We start from the raw sequence: 20,498 nt of genomic DNA on the forward strand, positions 1-20,498 counted from the left end.
GTGAAGACCCAGAAGATCTAGGCGGAGAATTCACTCTCTACACACGCGGGGGAGTCCGTCGACGAAGGAAAAAGCGAACATCATGGGAAAGGAAATCAACAACGAATAACTCTCAACAAACAACAAGTAAAACCAGTGACACTGATCAACCGGGTCCATCAAGCTACCCAACTACCAACAAGCCTAGTAAGAACAACGAAAGCCAACCCAAACAACGAGTTCAACAAAGCCAGAAAGGGAGAGGAAGAGGGAAGCCAAAGTAACTTTTACCTTCATTATGGCTGGTGAGATGAAGACATTAATGTACAACATCATCATTGGTATGTTCATATTGTCTATTGCCTCCATAAATGTTAATGGCTTGAGGAATAACCTAAAACGTAATGTGATCTTTGAATTTTTAAGTCGTAACAAGTTTAGCCTAATTTTTCTTCAAGAAACTCACAGTGAAGAAAATGACGAACTCGTTTGGAGTAAAGAGTGGCAAGGAAATATGCATTTTAGTCATGGCAATCGCCAATCCAGGGGGGTTGCTATTCTCACTTCAGAAAAATCTGGTCTCTGCATTGATAATATTTCTAGGGATAAGGAAGGGAGATGGATAAAGGGTCAAACTAAATGGAACAATCTTGACATTCCAGTTGCCTCTGTTTATGCTCCAAACAATTCGTACGATAGGGCTTATTTTTTTGATGACATGTCTGATTGGATAATTAGCGATTCTTCTATTATTGGTGGAGATTTCAATTGTAATATTGATAATGTAAAAATCAAAGATGGCAGTAAAACTATTCTTAAAAATGTCATTAACGAGAAAGATTTATGTGACGTCTGGCGCACTATTCATCCTGATAAAGCAGGATACACACATTACCACAAAGCTAGTAAGCAGGCGACTAGAATTGACTATTTGTTTTTATCGTCCAATCTTCTGAGTAATGTTTTAGACGTGCGTGTTAATCCACATGGTAATTCTGATCACTCTATAGTTTGTATGAAATTACATGATCCCGGTAATGTGCATGGCCAAGGAAGGTGGATATGTAATAATAGTCTTTTAAATGACAATGACTGTAAATATCGCATAGAAACCTTTTTACAATTCTGGACTTCTCAAAAATACAACTACAAGTCTCTGTTGGATTGGTGGGAAAGTGGTAAATTCAGAATAAAAGAAATTCTCCAAGATTACGGCAAAGAAAAAGCGCACCTTCAAAAACAAAAAATTAATGATCTTAAGAAAAAATACAACAGGCTCTTGGAGAATCCAGACTCCAGTGCTGATGCCATTAAAGACATTGAAGCTCAAATAAAAGCCTACGAAATTGAAGAATGGTCCAAGGCTAAAATTAGAGTTCGGAATACCATTAAAGAGGAAGTTGAAAAAGCCTCTAAATTCTTTCTGAATCTTGAAAAACAGCAAGTCCAGAATAGTAAAATTGATAGGTTGGTTAATGCCGAAGGGAAATTTATCGATCAACCTCACTCTATGCTTGATCATGCTAATGATTTTTACTCTGACTTGTTTAAAGAGGAAGACATCTCTGATGATCATTTAAATGATATTATCTCTAAAATAAGTAGAAAACAAATTCCTCATGATATTCATTGTAATCTTGAAAAAGCAATTACGGCTGATGAAGTCAAGTTAGCGCTATTTCAAATGAATAAAAATAAGTCTCCTGGCTTAGACGGGCTTACGGTTGAGTTTTATCAGACATTTTGGAACACAATCGCTTCTGATGTCTTAAAAGTCTATAATTGCTGTTTCAAGAATGGTATTTTATGTAGATCAATGAACTCTGCGTTAATTAGACTTATTTATAAAAACAGAGGTGAAAGAACTGATTTAAAAAATTGGCGTCCTATCAGCTTGCTCACTGTCGATTATAAGATCCTATCCAAGGTCATCACTAATAGAATGAAGCTTATTATGCCCCTTCTTGTAGGTGAAGAACAAACTTGTGGAGTTGTAGGAAGAAATATTCATGATAATCTTATGGTTCTGCGTGATACCATTGACTATGTAGAATTAGATAATTCGGAGGCTGCTCTCATAAGTATAGATCAAGAGAAGGCGTTTGACAGAATTAGCTGGAAATATTTGTTCACTGTTTTGACAAAAATGGGAATTCCTTCGAATTTAATTAAATGGATTAAATTATTGTACAGCAATCCCAATTGTAACATTATTGTAAATAATTTTATTGGTTCACCAGTTAAGGTTTCTCGAGGGATTAGGCAAGGATGTCCTTTATCCCCTCTCCTTTATTCTATCTGTGCGGAAGGGTTAGCGAGTTTGGCTAGAACTGATTGTGATTTAAAAGGCATTGTTACCCCGGGAGGTGAAAGTAGTATTAGATTAATTCAACACGCTGATGACATCACTTTCTTTGTTGGTGACAACAAGGAGTTCGTTACTATTGATAACATACTTAGTACCTATTGTAAGGGAAGCGGGTCTAAACTCAATGTAGACAAGTCCAAAGGCATGTGGCTTGGGAAGTGGACGGGTAGAGTCGACAAACCTTGTAACTTCCAATGGTGTGATAAGCTTAAAATCCTTGGGATCATATTTGGGAATGATGTCGTACCAAATGACAACTGGGGTCCGAGAATTACAAAAATCCGTAGTACTTTAGATAAATGGTCTAAACGTAATCTCACCTATCATGGCAAGTCTGTTATTGTAAATATTTTGATTGGGCCATGTATTAATTACCTTGGCAGCGTGTTAACCTGTCCCGAGGAAACCGTGAAAAAGATGAATAGTATGATCTGGAATTTCTTCTGGGATGGTAAAATCGAAAAAATTAAGAGGGCTACCATCATTGGTCCAAAAGACTCGGGTGGAATGGGTCTTGTTGACATTAACTGCAAATTAATGAGCCTCAAATTAAACTGGCTAGCTCGCTACCCCTTATCTCAAGGGAAATGGAAATATTTTTTTGACTATTGGATTAATAAAGCTAGCGCCAATGATCACTTGGGATGGTATATATTTGCCAATCAGAAAAAAGCTTTGAAAACCACGTCCTTTTATATTGATGTGATCAATGCCTTTGATAAAGCAGGAGGTATTATGGATTGTAAACATTCTAGTGTCTTAGAAACAAGAGAAATGCCTTTGTGGAATAATGTTAGCGTCACCAAGGACAACGTCACCTTTGGTAGTACCTTGCTTAAATCTTTCGGTATTAACAGGATAAAACATATTGTGAAACAGGGTAAACTGATCTCTTTTAAAGAAATTGCTGAAATGTGTGCATTACGTAATATTAATGCCGGTAGAATGCTAGGTCGCCTTAAGCATCATGTGGATTACAACCTAGTTGAAGAAAAAAGAGAAGGTCCAGCTACTCCTTTATGTAATTGGTTAGTCATCAAAGATTATAACGGAGAGGAGTCTGCTCCGATGTATTTAACTAAAGCCAAGACCAACTACGGCAACCTGATTAGGAAAAAAAGTGTCGTTCCTAGAGTTCAACCAATTTGGCAAAATATATTCAGTATTAGTCAAGATCTTGATTGGTCTGCGATATGGATCAGCGATTTTAAGAACTACTTAATGGATCCTGATGATAAACAATTTATGTACAAACTTAGACACAGAATTTTACCTACTAAAGATGTTTTGCTTAAAATTGGTATTGTTACAGAAGAATCGTGTCCGCTATGTAATGTAGAAAGAGAAACTCATGAGCATATTTTCATTTACTGTTCACACACATTGGATGCTTGGATTTTTGTAGAAAGATTGCTTAGCAAATATACAGGTAACAAACATTTTTATTTAAACGACTCTAACAGAATTCTTGGATATGCTCTAAAACCGGTTCAGGCCATCGTTGTTGCTAAATTGCTTAGGCTGATCTGGAATATTCGATGCAAAAAGGTGTTTAATAGTTATTCAAGACCAGCAGAAATCGACATCATCTCACAGTTAAAGTTATCTTTGAAATATTTTCTTCGAATGGAAAAGAACAGGTTAAAACCAGAATCATTCGAAAATTGCTATACGAGGAACAATGCTTTGTGTTTCACCACTAAGGACGAAGTCAGTTTTAATTACTAATTGCCTGTTTTATCAAGGGCCAAGTTATTTTCCTTTGTCCCATATGTATTATGTTTTTCTAATTTTTGTTTTTGTTGTTGTCAGTATTGTTTTTTCCCGAACCACGTGATTCCCGAGTCACGCTAAATTGTAGATATTTGTATATATAATAGAGGTATTCATTTAACTATTTAATTATTTTGTTTATTGTTATTATTATTGTTATTTTCTGAGCTTCTGTTACTTACTGTGCCTGTTATATATTAGAAATATTTACTGGAGTGTCTTTTGATAGTGTTTTTATTTGATGTATGCCTTTGCTGATGAATGTTGAATAAACGGAGTAATATAACTCCACATCAAGAGAAAAAAAAAAAAAAAACAGTGCACATAAACCACAAGTACAGTTAAGTTACTGTTAGCCGAGCCACAAAACCTATATGTAATTTTACAGAGTAGCTCATAAATTACAATGGGAAACATTATTTTTTAAAGTTGACTCAGATTTTTTATTTTACTCAATTCAACAATATGAATATGATACTTTCGTAATAAACACATCATATAGCCTACTTGGTAACCAGATTACAGATATCGATATATCCACGATGTGGCTGGTTGATTATTTAATAAGTTGGCAGTTTTTTACAAGCCCATTTTTTATTATCTTCATGAACATACACAGATTGGTTAAATCAATGTCAGAACATTGTCAGTAGTTTGTTTTCCAGTATCATACATCAGGCCTTGAAATTCATGTCCATTTTCATCATGTCCATTGAAAAATCTTCAAGTCAATTGGAAGCTTTTGAATGAGCACCAAAGCCAAGAAAGACCTGGGCCCAATAAATAATCCATGCTTAGTCAAATCAGAATACTGGCCGAGACTCCACTGAATTGTTATGCGTAGTAAACAATAGCTCAATACCAGTCACAAGCAATGTGGTATATGGCATGCATTTTTGGCCAGTAACGTGTAAAAAATAAAAGGCAAGCAATTTTTGTGCTTAACCAAATGTGTTGCTTAAGCAGCTCTTTAAAGCTGGTCCCAGGGCATCAGAGCCCATTGCCTCTGTATAATTCCACGACTGATACATGAATGTAAGCATGTATGTATCACCAAATTGCTTTCATCAGATGAGTTGCTTCTAGTTGATATTCATGTAACACACAAGAGCTTACGCCTCCTTAGAGGAGGATCTGTCTTTGGTAATTGAGTGACGTGACAGTGATCTATTTTACTAATGAAGTTTACATTGTACACAATTGTTCAAGGGAGGCGCTGAAATATTTCATGACTTGTACTGTAAATGACCTTAATGCATGCGCATCAAGTACATTGTGGACATTATTGCACTTTTGTCAAACCATTTTACTACAAATCAGTAAAATTGGTGTACTTCATAATTCTAAGTTTGTCAAAAATAGACAGTTGTTGGATTTTTTTAAGACACTGATTTGATTACAATCAAAATGTAAAGACGTGCATACATGTGCTGGAATGAATTGTATTGAAATGTTAAGGCATGAGTGGTGAGTGAGTCACGCACAAAGGGAACTTGAAACTTCAAACAATGCGTGGTGAAAGCAAACAAAGATATTGAATACAACAACATTCTTGAGGCGACAACCAAACTTTCTTGGTTCATCATGTCCATAAAGACTGGTTAGAAGGTGTTGCAGTACAAATTGGCTTTTTTCAGTGCCACCACTACTCGTAAAATTTAATTTTACATGGTGTTATCAATACTATTAATTTCAGCTCTTGCCGATGTATCGGTTGTTTTAGTTAATAATATTTGAAGTAAATCTAGGTTTTTAAAAACATCTGTTATGCAATATATGTTGTGCAAGATAACACTATGAGAATAAAACATGAAGTTCAGAGCTTATTCAACTACATAATTTGTCTTGTCTGAATTAATCATTAGACATGACCTGGTGACAAACACAACCCTTTGTAATAAGGTCATGTTACTCAGTTACCAGGTAGGCAGGTCTATTGCAGTTGTTGGGGTCTAGGGTAAAAACCGGATTGCAAGAGTGCCACTTGATAAAACATTTGATTAAGGGGGTAACTGATGAACTCTGTGCTGCGCACAATCAACTTTTTGACCCATCAAACTTTTCAATTAGTCAGCAATTTAGACAGAGAAATGTTAAGTTAAAAGTTGTTTTAGACTTCACCGTGTAAATAAGTTTGTTGTTTGACAAATACATCATTATTTATGCACCAACACTGATGGAGTGTGAAATATGTGTGAGCAAAACGAATACTTGCAATTTATTTTTACAATAGTTAAACAAATGAAGTTGCCCTCAAACTTGTTCATTATATTTAATTATTAAATATTCTCTTTTTTATTATGGTACTTTAAATTAAAGTGATGGTCAAACTTTGAAGAAAATAATAGCATACTTTAAAAGTCACTGAACAAAGTTCACTGAGAAAAGTATAGGACTAGTATATCTTGTGTGACAAAACATGCAGTATGTACTTATCATGCTGATCTTAAATCTAACATGCTAAAACTATTAATTGGAAAGAAAATGGCATTTTGAGCAGTTATCTAAAAAATTGGTGTCAATTTTATGTGATTCCATGTACTCACATGATTCGATCATTTGACATGAACCAATATATTGACTCCACATACAGCTCAAATGATCAACTTGTTTCATCCCATTGCAGGAAAAATCTGCTTAACCACCTTGACCTCCTCCCTGATTGCAACTGAATTGGACCAGCTACAATCATTATTTTTATCATAAGTTAGGTGATACAAAGGTCACGGTCCTTTTCAAAACGGTAGCAATCTATAAGTTACACAACCATACACATAGGCCTACAGTGTGAAAGATTTCATGCATTAGACATTTACATAAATTCATAAAATATAAATTTATTCTTTTGCAGATCTCACATAAAGGGCCTACTTAGGCATTTTGAAATGTAAACATGGTAACTCTCCATCTCATTGTCCAAGATTTACATCTAATCCATGCGGTGCATCCATTCTATTGTCATTATTCGCATCAGAAGATGCTCCATTCTTTCCAGGTATAATACTGTTATGACAGAGGGGGCATTTATCTTGAACATAAAGCCATCTTCGAAGGCAAACATTATGAAAAAAGTGATGGCATGGGGTTACTTTTGCAAACTTCATCTCTTCAAAGCATATTGCGCAAACATCTTGAAGAGCAGAGAGTTCAAGCTTGGATGCCGAAGGGAGTGAATTGATCTTGTGAGCTGCTTCTCGGCGACCAAGGAAACTTTGCCATCCTGCTTGAGCACGCTGCCAGACATTGAAGTAACAATGGACAAGAATAACAACACCTCCAACAATGTTATAGTCAGCATGAAGAGACTCCATTCCACCATAGAAGAGAACTGATAATGCTAAGCCAAATTCTAGAACATGGCACAAAGCATGAATGCTGTACACAATGTCATCCAGGCTTTCCCACGGTTCTGAACGTCGGTGATCCGCCATGAAGAGAAAGTAGATCATCAGCGACCCTAGAGTCTGGATTGCAGTCAGGAGACAACTTGAAACAATTATCATTAGCCAGAGATCCGCTTCAAATACAGTAAATAGTGTCAGACTTAAATACAAAGGGGTCACCATAAGACCAATGCACATGCTTATTGCTCTGAAATGGTTGAAAACATTGCGACTATTTGATGCAGCGAGGGCAAGGATCACAGGATCCAATATTTCATATACGGACTGAATCGTTGATGAGAGGACGATGAACATCACAACACTCAATAGCAGAATCTTCTCAAGCTTCTTGAGTTGAAGAAGCTCCGTCTCCATCGCTAGCAGCATTAGCGTTATACCTTCTGTCCATCCACGATGGAGAAAACTCTGTCCTCCTAGTTCACTGAATCCTTTCAAGTAGATCTTGCAAAGAACGAGTAGAAGGAATGCAGAGTAAGACACTGTGTAGCAAAGCCCAATTAAACTCCATGGACTTTCACAGCAATCAGCAATAGATGCAAAAATCACAAGCATCCATTGCTCCTGAAATACATGAGAATCTTTCTTGGAGTAGTACACATACAAGCGATGAGCAAACAGTGAGAGCCAGAAGATGAGGTAAATCATTGGCACAAAGAATCGGTTGTAAACAGCAAAGATGACGCTGACAATACCATAAAGTTCAACATACTCTTGCAGTGTCTTGTAGCCTATCAACGCCATGCGGTATGGAACTAGAATGTTGCTCAATGTAAAAACGGTTACCCCTGTCAGAGTGATGATTTGGGCTGTTGTATGAACCATCTCCTGCACATCCAATGGTAAACTACAACTACTGGCTGCCATAGGGAGTAGGTACACAGAGAATACCCAAACATGTTTTGTATCGACCAACCATGCACAAAATAAGCTAATAGCAGACTGTATTAAGAAGATGGTGATCATTGGCAATTGAGAGTTCAGTGGATTGATGACCTGAGTAGATATGAAGTGGTCTGAGAGTAGATGCGCAGCCAGTAACATCATTCCAATGAGGACGAACTTGTACATCTTGATCAACATTCTTAAGGGTAGAGCATGAAGGAGGAAGGCCACAAAATAACCTAGAAGAAAAAACAGACAAAGATGTTGAATTAAACAATTATCAGTAACAATGTTTGCAACTCAATACATAAATGGATACAGCGCTAAGCTGGTGACACTAAACGCATAATTTTTCCATTCATATCCCCTGAACTGCGAGGACCTAACAGTTTTGATGTTGATGATACAATTACTCCATTCAATGAGAGCTCAGTCTCTCTAGATAACTTTATTCATTTATTTTGAATCAGTTTTTAATTGCATAATTGTTTTTGTAACAGCCAAAGCAAAATATTTACTTAGTAGATTTATAAAATCACAAACGATGTCAATCATAATGTAGATAATACTTAACAACGTCGTTTTTATATAAATCACTCACATAGTAAGTAAGTGTCAATGTAAAATTTATAATAAATCAAAGTTTAATTATCAATAGTTAGTTATAGTGTCGTACCTAAATACTGTGTTCCTAGGGTCACCATGTGTGGTTCTAAACCCCAGTCATGAGCGATGGTTTCTGCCACTGTGTCCTTCGTCGTCGTCGTCGAAATGAATCGTGTCCTCGCATGGTAAATAGCCTCCAATATAAACACACTAGGTAGGCGCAAAATCACGTTGGAAAATCGCATGATGATGTTTTTTTCTTGCTCGCTGTTCTCCATGTTTACACTACAGCAATCCAACACCCTCTACCATTTACTCGCAGTTTGAAAAGTAGGTCATGGTCATGTGGATTGTTAAAATGCAGGACCAAAGCTATTCTACATCATACTCTAAGACAATGTTTACTATCAGAACTTCTTGTCACGTACGAGACGTGCGTCTGCCATGTTTGTTTACTAACCGGGGACTGCAGGATTAAGTACGTTGACCTTCGTGCCTAGGGGGGAGTACCACTTATCTTATATACCGCCCTCTGGTACAACTAGAGGGCGGTATATAACCAGATGAGCGGTAGTGACAACTTGCCACACTCTCGTGCACAACTAACTAACTTGGGCCTAGCAACTAATTGGACCATTAATGAGTTCTAAACAATTGTCAAGTAATTATTGTCTCTTTCCTTAGTGAGTCTCAATTGTTATGAACACCGTAACACTTAGCAGTCCATCCGTTATTTTATTATTCACACATCCACAGACCTGTAGCCAATCAGATCCTAGCAACAGACTTTTGCTACAAAGTAAAGTCAACATTACAACGCCACCACCTCTACAAAAACAATACGAGCTAAATTTAAGTTTTTGAAGCCAGGTTCGGCTAGATTCATAAGAATTTGTAACATTATAATTTCCATGTTTACTATGTTTATATTTTCTTACAGTTTTGTTTTCAATTTACACAAAAAAGGTATACGCACCGAAGCATGAGTAGTGATCGTGCCACCGAATTAAAAATATATAATGAAAAAATTGCCTCACAGCAGTTTATACATTTTTTGCTACCTAAAAAATTCAAGGGTGGCTCCTTTATTTATTGTCATTTCCTATTTTTTCAAGCTTTCGCGTTTGTTTTCCCTACCCAAACATAAGCATGTGTCCATCGTCAGGCAAAAATATTTACTTTTTAAATGTAGGCTTGTAAAACTTGTTCAATAGCTGGGTGGTGGGAGTAGACCATAGAGCTATCTCTTTGGAGTAGACCACTCATCTTATATACCGCCCTCTACTGGTGACAACTTACAAAGTTCTAAACAAGTAAAGTAGTCATAATTGTCTCTTTTCTTTGAGTCTCAATTGTTACGAACCCATAACAATGGGGAGCATAGACAGGGAACTGAAAAAAACAGGTTTTGTTATCACACGGGGTCTCGCTTAATCATAATATAATTTTGCACTTAATTTCTATCAAGGCGACTTGAATAAAGCCTGCTACTGATTAATCTAGGCCTGTATTAGCTGTATTACCTTTACGTATCTCCCATCAAGTTGTTCTCAATCGCCAATGACTGGTGACCTCAGAGAAACCAGTTTGATCTACGGTGAGAGGAGTAAAGACAGAGAAACATTAAAACAGATTGAAGCCTATACGTTACTAGTCACAGTGAATCAGTTTAATATATTGATTTGATATTTTATTTATTTATTTCAAATCTTCGGACGTGTTGGCAGGGGCCGTCCAGGACAAGGCAAAGTTTTAAAAACTGTCATCAAGGCAGTGTGCCCTCCCAGACCCCTCCAACAGAAAGCATACATGTTTATAAAAATACAGAAAATAAAAGCCTGAATTAAAAAATTAAAATTAACAATATTAAAATTAATATTATATAAAAAAAAGTAAAGTATGCCCAACTTGAAATACTCCCCGTAGTCTATGTTTAGGTCGTAGGCCTACCTTGAATTTGAGAAGCTGTATCTCCCATCGGCGGTCGAGTCCTCTTTTATGTCATCGACGAATCCACAGCAGCTACTCAGATAAACCAGTTTGACCTATTTGCGTCGCCGAAGTTGAACTTGGTCAAAAACGTTTATATGAACGTCAAACCGACGTTCACAATTATTTCCCTATTGACGTTCACGTTTTGGCACGCAGCGCAGTTTTACTCCATGCTTTCATGCAGTAGACCCGACAATGCGCAGATATTCGGAGTATGTACGACACCCACCCATCCCCGGTTACAAAAGTTAATAAATAAATAAATAAATAAATTAATTAATTAATATACTAACATTATCCATCCGAAGCGCTAAATAAACAAATTGAAGGCCCTATCACAGACATTTCCTTCTCCTCCAGAAAACACATTACACTTCATTAACTGTTATCAGCAATAATGCGATACAAGCAATAAGGTTTGCATTATTTACATTTTTTTTTTTTATATTTATGATTTGACATGGGTTGAAATAAAAGACAAAACACAGTGGGAATTGGGAATAGTTGTTTGGCATGCTGCAGGACTCCTGCAGAGTTCCTAATTATTTTTATATATAATTTTTTTTTTTACAGATTTCCTTAATTATTACGAATCCAATGTCTATGACGTGGAAAAGTGTTGATACTTGAAGCACATTGATTCGCTATCACCATTATGTCTCAGACTTGTTTAAAAGTTGTGAACATGCATGAGGATGAAAATTGTTGACTTCTGTTTATAAAGTGTGTTTAGTGACGCCCTTGCAACACATCATTATTTTTATACGAATTTACTCTGCTTCTACTCCAGATTAATTTTTTAGTTAAGATGTAGATTTAATCAGTTCATTTCCTTTGCTCTTCGTTGTAATATTTTGTTATAGGATTACTAAACGTTCGTTGAAGAGAACCCCGTGGTTGTAATGGAAATCACATTGCTTGCACTCTTAACATTGTTTGCATTCTTCTAAAGTGCACAAACTTTCCAGCTTTGTCCAATTTGAATGTAACAGGTGCACTTACATAATAGTGTGGGGATTATTATAAACTGAATGGTTGTGCTCAATAGGCAGTGAATGTTTTGCATACATGATGTACATATAAACACTTAATGCTAAAACTACAGGGGAAAATGTCCGTAGTTCAGTCTACAATGCATTACACTTGTTTCCGTACGGTAAATAAAAGTGCTACCGGGTAACAGCAGTGTTCTCTATTTTGCTGAAACAACTTAATTGAGGTAAGGATAACACCCACTGGAAAATTGATAGTAAGGACTGTTCCTGTGTTAGTAAACATGTGGTAGTCGGACGTTCGCCAATAATTGTCCGGCCGGGCCCATAAAAAGTTCAGCCCACAAGTCGTCACTTACAATGTGTTATAATAAGGGTTTTGCTTTTTTAACTTACCACCGCCAGGTCAATTTGACCTACCCTTTCCTTGATATCCTTCGACATTTCGTTCATTAGACAACAACCAGCACAACATTATGTTCAGCACTGTTCACATTTCTCTCACTGACATGGGGTGACTCTTGGGCTCCTTTCAGCGAACTTCGTCCGATGTTTCTGAGCTGTGAAAATTGTCGTGATGAAGTCCTGCACACCGCGGCACCTGGGTCCGAAAACTGCAGTTTTTCTGTCCACATTTTTTAGAATTACCTGTCATTTCCGAACCCCCAAAATGAGTTCCACCTTGTCTATACACACATTAGAGTTGCCACTAGTTCAGTCCAGGTAGAATTCACAGTATTGGGCGAAAATTCCATCAATTAAAAAGTTGAGAATAGCGAGTGACCGTCGTCCATCCAAATTAGCACAGAACAATACACGAGTTTAAATGCCAGCTCCAGAGCACAATTAAATTTGCCACTTTTGCATTCCTCCAGACCAATGCACCCTCGCAGTATTAATACGCGACAAGTTACAGTCAATATAATGCGAGAATTACACATTAAATTTGTACAGTATTAAACAACTATTTTTTTTAAAGGAAATCTTCAAAGAAATTTCATTATAAAAGTCATAATAAAAACAAACATAATTATTCTAATTTTACAATTCATTGGCGAACTACTTTTTTGCAATTAGCGCACGGATTTTACAGTAACTTGCCTGTGCGGCAACTTCAATGTTGTCCGTGAAATGAGGTCGGGGGTCAAAGTATGAGTTGTATGGTCAAAGGCATTGGTCAGAAGTTTAGTTCAAAGGAAATTACATTTTTGTTATGAATGTATGGCAGGTGGGTATCAGAGGTGGATGTAATAATTTAATAACTTTAAACTGATTATTCAATTAAAAAAAATATTGAACAAACAGATTGTTTTATCTTGTTACAGTTTTTGGGCCATAAAGCTGTTAAGCAAAAACATTTTAATTTGTTTGCTAAGTAAAACTTTAGTGGGGCACCAGTCACAACCATGTAAACTAATGGTATGTTAGCTGCTGGTATCCTGTTGCTGTTAAGCAAAGCTTTTGTGCTGACTGTTTCCTTTTAAAGTACTGTTACATTATGAAAAACACCAATGACAAGTCTAGAAACCAGATTGGTCTGGCTCCTCGTATACCACTAATACTGTTCAAATAGAGTTAATGCGTTGAACTGACTAGTAACGATGAGAAATAGCACTGCATCAGTGGTGCATTGACAACTGTGTGTGGGAGGTGTGTGTGTGTGGGCCTGTATTTCTCGTCTGGATGGACGGCCGGATTATGAGGTAGGATTTTCTTACTAAACAAGCTAAATGTGACGATTTAACATCGATTCTTGGTGAAGTAACAAACCAGGGAATTTAACATGATCTAAAAAATTCCCGTTTTATTGCCACACTGATTCATGATTGGGCGTGTTTTTGTTGGGGCTACTTTTTCACATGATCACAAATGATGATGGGAATTGGGATGATTGATTTGATGGATTGACATTTCACTAGACATTGTTTACAATCAACAAGGTCAAAGGGGGCAATACAAACCTTTTTATTAGTGAATGATATAAATATGGTTGCCTCTATTTAGGTAGAAGTACAAGCCTTAGTTTTTAGCTAGTAGTAGTAGTACACTATTTTATTTCACAAGAAAGAAAAGTGGCAAAATATTGTATGTAAATTGTTAGACCCAGTAACTGGGGCGCTGTACTCCTTTTCAACAATTTTTGACTTTATCTGTCGTACTAGCGCCCCAGGGAATGGCACAGAATTTTAACGAATACCCTGTTTTTCGCGACACCCAGCCACAAAAAATGCCTCAAAATGACAAAAAGACCAAACAAACTAGCTCAAAAATCGCCTACTCTATTCTCGATACGTCTAGGATGTAACATCAGGCATTTAATTGTACTCACGATCATTTGTTAAGCTCCAAATCGATGATTTTTAACTCCGCATCGTGGAGCGATTGACAAGTCTGCGATTTTCGGATGTGTATGGTAACGAAACATGGCGTCGCGGCGAATAGATCAGGTGGTAGTCGCATCACGTGTCTTCGGTTTGCTGGTGACGCGGTGTGGGTGGATGTCCATCAACGGCTGTTTAATGCTACACTTGTTTGAATTCTCGAAGGAGAAACTTATATTCTGTTTTTCTTTTCTATCACAGACACAGGATTTCAAAGAGAATGATGTTATCCGAGTGAATTTCCGTCCAGCCAGTTTCGTCTGCCATTCATGCACCTGACCCACAGTTAAATGACCACAATATGCAGATGATGACACCTTTTCATTAACTCAAATAATGCTTGAGCTTTGGTGCTCTGTCCAGCAATACCCATACGACATTATGATGTTCACCATGAGCAAGAAAGTACAAGCGGTTTTGAGTGTTGTGCTTAGAGTGCCGTCCTTGTTCATCATTGACGCTGTTGTAAACTTACGAGTAGACACAGGTCAGTTTATGATAGAGTATCCAGTATGGTCAGGATTTCTCGCAGTGATGGGTAAGAATAAATTTAAACCTTGTTTTCTTTCTTCTTGAGATATTGACTTATAACGATAGATTTCTGTGGCTGAGGAGATTCTTTTATTCTAAATATTGCCAGTGTTGCCACCTTACCCTACTCCTAGAACTATATGAGGTTCATTCCGCTATCGTCTCCATGAACGACAATAGCAGATTTAACCTCATACATGTAGTTTTAGGAGTAATCATGTTTTTTTTTACGTTCAATGGAATCACTGGTCGTCGTTGCTCAAATCAATAACATATACTTGTATGTGCGATTCTCACATATTCAAACACAATATACTTTTTCACAATTGATTGGTCAATTCTTTCCGTGGAACCCAATGGCGCTATATACCATGGTGCTGTTTAACTGATGAAATCCTTAGATAAGAAAGGAGTATTAATAATATAATAAACTATCAAGTCTTATATAGCGCATGTATCTACCAAACAAGGTACTCGAACCCCTTCTCTTTTCGATTACTGCACTGGGTTCTTTTACATGAGTTACACAACACATGGGACCAAAGGCTTTACGTCCCATCTGAAGGACGAAGCAATGGTAAAGTGTCTTGCTTTAAAACTCTTTGCGTGCAACGGGCGCAAATTTGCGCCCGCAACGTTTATTCCCTCACTGCTGTGGGCGCATATTTGCGCCCAACACAACGTGCTATTTGTTTGCACACAATCGACCTTTCTTTTGACCCCTGACATCCATCCGGGTACTTTTTTATACACTTCGATACACAGAGGACATGTTACGAACGAATACGCAACAGTTTTTCATGAAAAAATCTTGTATTTTCTGAGTTTTTCGGTGACTGTTTTCACCGTAAAACAAAATGGAGTAACAATGGACGCCGCAGGCAGCATTCTGGAAGAATTTCGCGGATTCTAGCTTTGGAAAATAAGAGTCTAAGGATGTTTTGGGAGACGATAGAGATGATAACACTTCAGTAGGGTTATGTTTATTGACATTGGGCCAGATAATGGACACATATCTATGGAAGATGGGGCCGAATCTGACGATAGCGATGGCAACTTTCCTATGCAAGAAGGGAAATAGGGTAGAACTGTCCATGGTGTTGGGGACATTTGTCGGTGTGCTTTGGAAGTGTGTACTTAATAAATTATGTACTCAAAGTCAATTCTGTTTGAACTAACTGGTTGTCCGTATTATACTCTACATTTATCTTATTTTGCATTTTGCAATAAAATAATTCCTTCACACAGAAAAAATGCTTTCGAGTACAGATGTGTGTAATTTTAATGATTGTGCAAAAAGATTCCAGCGGGCAGGGAATAGTGTGTGTAATGAATGGTAGCATGCAAAGGGTTAAGACACAAGTGTCGCGGCTGAGGATTCGAACCCACACTCTGCTGATCAGAAACACCAGAGTTTGAATTCGGTGCTCTTAACCGCTCGGCCACGACACTTCCCAAAGTATCTTGCTCAAAGACACAAGTGTCACAACAGGGATTCGAACCCACACTCCGGTGACCTAGCACCAGAACTTGAATTCCATGCTCTTAACCACTCGAGGAGTCAGACTTTAAAATCAATTGAACCTCTTCAAAAACAGCGAACTTGTATGATGGTTCAACTCTTTTGATGAAGGATTGTGATGGACGAAGCGGGTCTCATGTATACACATGGTTTGGAGTGGGTTAGGGTATAGTCTTTTTAACTATCTAATCTATCTAATACCAAATCTTATTGATCTCTTTGTTTTCCTTTGTCATCCAGTTGTCTCCATTGCAGCCGCTATGTTCTGTCTCTCGACAAGAACGCTGTTAAAAATCTACACCATTCTGGTTTGCATTGGGACGTTAGGCAGCACATTGTGGTGGAATAATGTCATGATGGAGAAAGTCAATCGAGACAAGTGCCCTTCAAAATGGGATCTCCTCCTTCAAGAAGAATCCATCTGTGAAGAATCTTCAAAAGTTTCACCCGTCCAAATTGTACTCAGTGGTGACTTTGCCTTGTATGCAGTAGTACAGATGGCCTATGCTTTTACCTATGTAGCATGTATAACGCTTCTACCAGAAAGATTTACGCTGAATATTTGGCTTGTGGTATGTGCCTACTTTGTTTCCCCGGTGTTCATACGACTTGGAATGACATACTTCAGCAGTGACAACCCATCCTTTAACACACTTATTGCCGTGAATGCTATCTCAGTTTTAGTCCCAGCATTGGAGGTGGCTACAATATTTGTGTCTAACATTATATGGAGCATCTGGAACGTACCAATGTGGTACCGAACCTATCGGTTTATGCTACAAAACTTTGGATTCAATACAGTCCTTGAGAATGCTTGGATACAGTTCCAAGTTCCAAATGTACTCAGAACATTTTGGTTACTACGCTTCACTGTGCACATCATACAAATTGTCCCAGCCTTAAGATCTAATGAAGTACTGCCTGTGATAATGAGTAGCAATGTGTTGACAAATGAAAGTCAACTGACAGAAACTACTTTGGCATGGAATACCTTTCTTGAAGTAACGACCCATGGCTGCGATTCAACCCTTGCAGTTTTAGGCCTCACAGCAGTTGTATCGTACCTCTCATACCACCTTGGTAAATGGGCGGATAAGTTTATGGGTGGCGAGTCTGACGAGGTAGCACACATTGGTACCGTCACGGCAATACTGTTTTTCATTTTGTCACTTCAGACTGGTCTACCTGGGTTGGAGCCAACAAAACGTTTAGTCCGTCTTTTTCGCAATTTCATCCTGCTCAGTACCGCCATGTTACATTTCATTCATAATATGTTAAGTCAAGTGATGATGACTCTTAGTACATCTCACACCGCATCTATTTGGAAACATCTTAGAGCTCTTAGCATGTCTGCCATCCTCATCCTTATTCCAATCAGTGTGATTAGCTATCTATGGACCTCCCTCACCATGGGGACTTGGTTACTAGCAGTAACTGCTTTCTGCATGGAACTCATCATCAAAGTAACTGTCACTCTAATCATTTACACCTTGTTTCTTATCGATACCTATAGCGACAAGTTCTGGGAAAGTTTAGATGATTATGTGTATTATATTAAAGCCACTGGTAGCACCATCGAATTCTTGTTTGGTATTTTCCTCTTTGGCAATGGGGTGTGGATCTTGATCTTTGAATCGGGCGGAGTAATCCGTGCCATCATGATCGTAATCCACGCCTATTTCAACATATTTCAGCTCGGGAAGAACGGCTGGAAGAAATTTCAGAATCGCCGCATGGCAGTGAAAAAGATAGACAATCTTCCTATTGCTACAGAGCATCAGTTGAAGGAGCATAATGATGTATGTGCTATTTGCTATCAAGAGCTCATTAGCGCTAGAATCACACCATGTGAACACCTGTTTCATGCACTATGCCTTCGTAAATGGTTATATGTTCAAGATACATGCCCATTATGCCATAAGGAGATCATGCAGAATATCAAATCAGAGCAAGAAGAAGGAGATAATGAGGAAGTAAATGATATACTCCACGAGGATTAAATGGAAAATATATTTCAGTTCAAGAAGAAATTTGTGACTGTGTCTTACAAACTAAATCTGAGGTTGTGATACATGTGTAGCTATGTTTATCACAGAAATAGTATTGTGAATTTACTTTGATCTGCATATTTACTCCCAAAATCTCCCATATATGGCACTTTACATACGGGCAAATTTACAAAATTTCTCTTTGTAGAATATGGCGTGAAGTTGCAGCTATTTAACTAGCCTTGCTCAAGGCAGTCGCATTATTCGCTCCGAAAAGACGCAGCTGTAAACCCACCCGCCGTATACCCTGTGCATGGTGTGTGCGATCACACCGAATGACCAACCCGTATACACACTGTCACATCGCACGAATACTGTTCACACAAGTCATCGCACTCGTACACCACTAACCGCATGCGGAGGCCGTCAGGCCGACAGCCTTGTCGGATCTGTATCTTCCCGTTTTAATGTGTTGTATTGAAAAAATTCCAATAGTGGACGAAATTGGGGGGGCTCGAGGATATGCTAGTATGCAGCTCATGAATATGTATATCGTTCGTCAGACCTATCAGACAACACAGGATGTGCAGGATGTGAGGCAAATGAATTATTCATTTTGACGTCCAATCACGCACTTCCCTTATCACGACCTTTGGACCCTATCATGCGTCCGTGGTAGTGGTGTGTGAGGTAAACATGTCTCGTCTTTCGCGGGCATTATGGTAATGAGCTGACCGTGGGAACTCTTCGCTTATTATAGTAATGAGGTCAGTGGTCAGATAGTGTACGGGGGCATCGTGTCGTGCGATGTTACGCACAGTGAATACGAGTGGGTTTTACGCACAGTGAATACGGGTGGGTTTTTATACAGCGGCGGTCTTTTTTCGGAGTGAATAATTCGACTGCCTTGAGCAAGGCTACTATTTAACATACATGTAGCTTGCCATTCAATAAACAAGTTGCAGCTATTTAACGTACATGTAGCTTGCCATTCAATAAACTGATTTCCTCCCGAGCTGATTGTTATCCAATTGTATTCTGGGCTATGGTCATGGTATTTATTATTTGCTGTTATTTTTGTTGATGTAAAGTTCTGCATTTATAAGTTCCCCAAAACTTGTACGTACAAAGAATGAATTGGTTATTCTGTTTATGAGCCACATTGTAAGTCAATCAATCAATATTTTATTTCTACATATTTAATCAATAACGCACAATAAAGGGTGATTGTATAAAGTGGTGAGGTCTCCATCCAGATAGTAGGGTCTGTACAATACAGACCCCATGTCAAATGAGGTGCATACCTGAAAGCGTTAACATTCATACCAAAAAATATTACATTGTATCGTACTAAATTAAAATGAAAACACTTTGCCCAAGGTAAAGAATGTACACGTGTATAATATGCTGTTACTTGTCCGTATTGATTATTGCAACATGCTTGTGTACAAAAAGTCTTCAATTGTGTTACTGATGGAATTAGAGGTGCAAGTTTTAAATGAGAGAAAATTTCCTCTCTCAAAACTAAAGGTCTGTTGCGATGGTTAATCAGGGCCAGACAAGTATCAAAGTTTGTAAATCTGGTGGCAGCTCTAATTGATAACATCAAGTACACTTAATACTGTGCCTGTTTTTGAAAGGTTTGGCCGTTTGATAATTTATGGGGAAACTTGTCTATTTAAGGGATACAAGGGACACTGACAGCCATTGTCTTTGTCATGTGGAGAAATTTGAGTATTTCACTCAATATGAGCATTTGCACCTTATAAGTTAACTTTAATTAGTCATGGGTAACTGCCTTTAACACAGTATCAATCAACATAATAGAAACTATAAGTAGTCAGTTTGGTGTTTATATTTATACACAAGAAAATTTGTTTTTTTTTACCATCGATATAAAACTGTTAAAATTTAACGATTTGAAGATCGACTATTGTACAATTTAACTAGTGTCACTGTACACTGTTTATGCCTGGATCTACATTTTTGTTATATTTACAGGGACTCTGATGAGAAATGATTGTGAACAATTTGTGTCTTATTTACTCAAAGGCTTGCAATGTTTCCCAATCACATGTAT

The 20,498-nt window shown here is 37.7% G+C and overlaps 2 protein-coding genes across 2 annotated transcripts; one reads left to right on the top strand and one right to left on the bottom strand.

The window, feature by feature from the left end:
• Positions 1–4,654: 4,654 nt before the first annotated feature.
• Positions 4,655–9,460, bottom strand: LOC139940618 (RING finger protein 145-like). Its single transcript, XM_071936958.1, has 2 exons — positions 9,083–9,460; positions 4,655–8,645 (listed from the first exon to the last, which is right to left on the bottom strand). Exons 1-2 carry the CDS (start codon positions 9,288–9,290, stop codon positions 7,030–7,032), a joined length of 1,824 nt encoding a protein of 607 aa, XP_071793059.1. The 5' UTR covers positions 9,291–9,460; the 3' UTR covers positions 4,655–7,029.
• A 4,165-nt stretch (positions 9,461–13,625) lies between these two features.
• LOC139940345 (E3 ubiquitin-protein ligase RNF139-like) lies at positions 13,626–20,379 on the top strand. Its single transcript, XM_071936558.1, has 3 exons — positions 13,626–13,699; positions 14,579–14,915; positions 16,671–20,379. Exons 2-3 carry the CDS (start codon positions 14,714–14,716, stop codon positions 18,428–18,430), a joined length of 1,962 nt encoding a protein of 653 aa, XP_071792659.1. The 5' UTR covers positions 13,626–13,699; positions 14,579–14,713; the 3' UTR covers positions 18,431–20,379.
• Positions 20,380–20,498: the final 119 nt, after the last annotated feature.

This window comes from Asterias amurensis, chromosome 8, assembly GCF_032118995.1.
Source record: "Asterias amurensis chromosome 8, ASM3211899v1".
In the NCBI taxonomy this organism is placed as follows: Eukaryota; Metazoa; Echinodermata; class Asteroidea; order Forcipulatida; family Asteriidae; genus Asterias; species Asterias amurensis.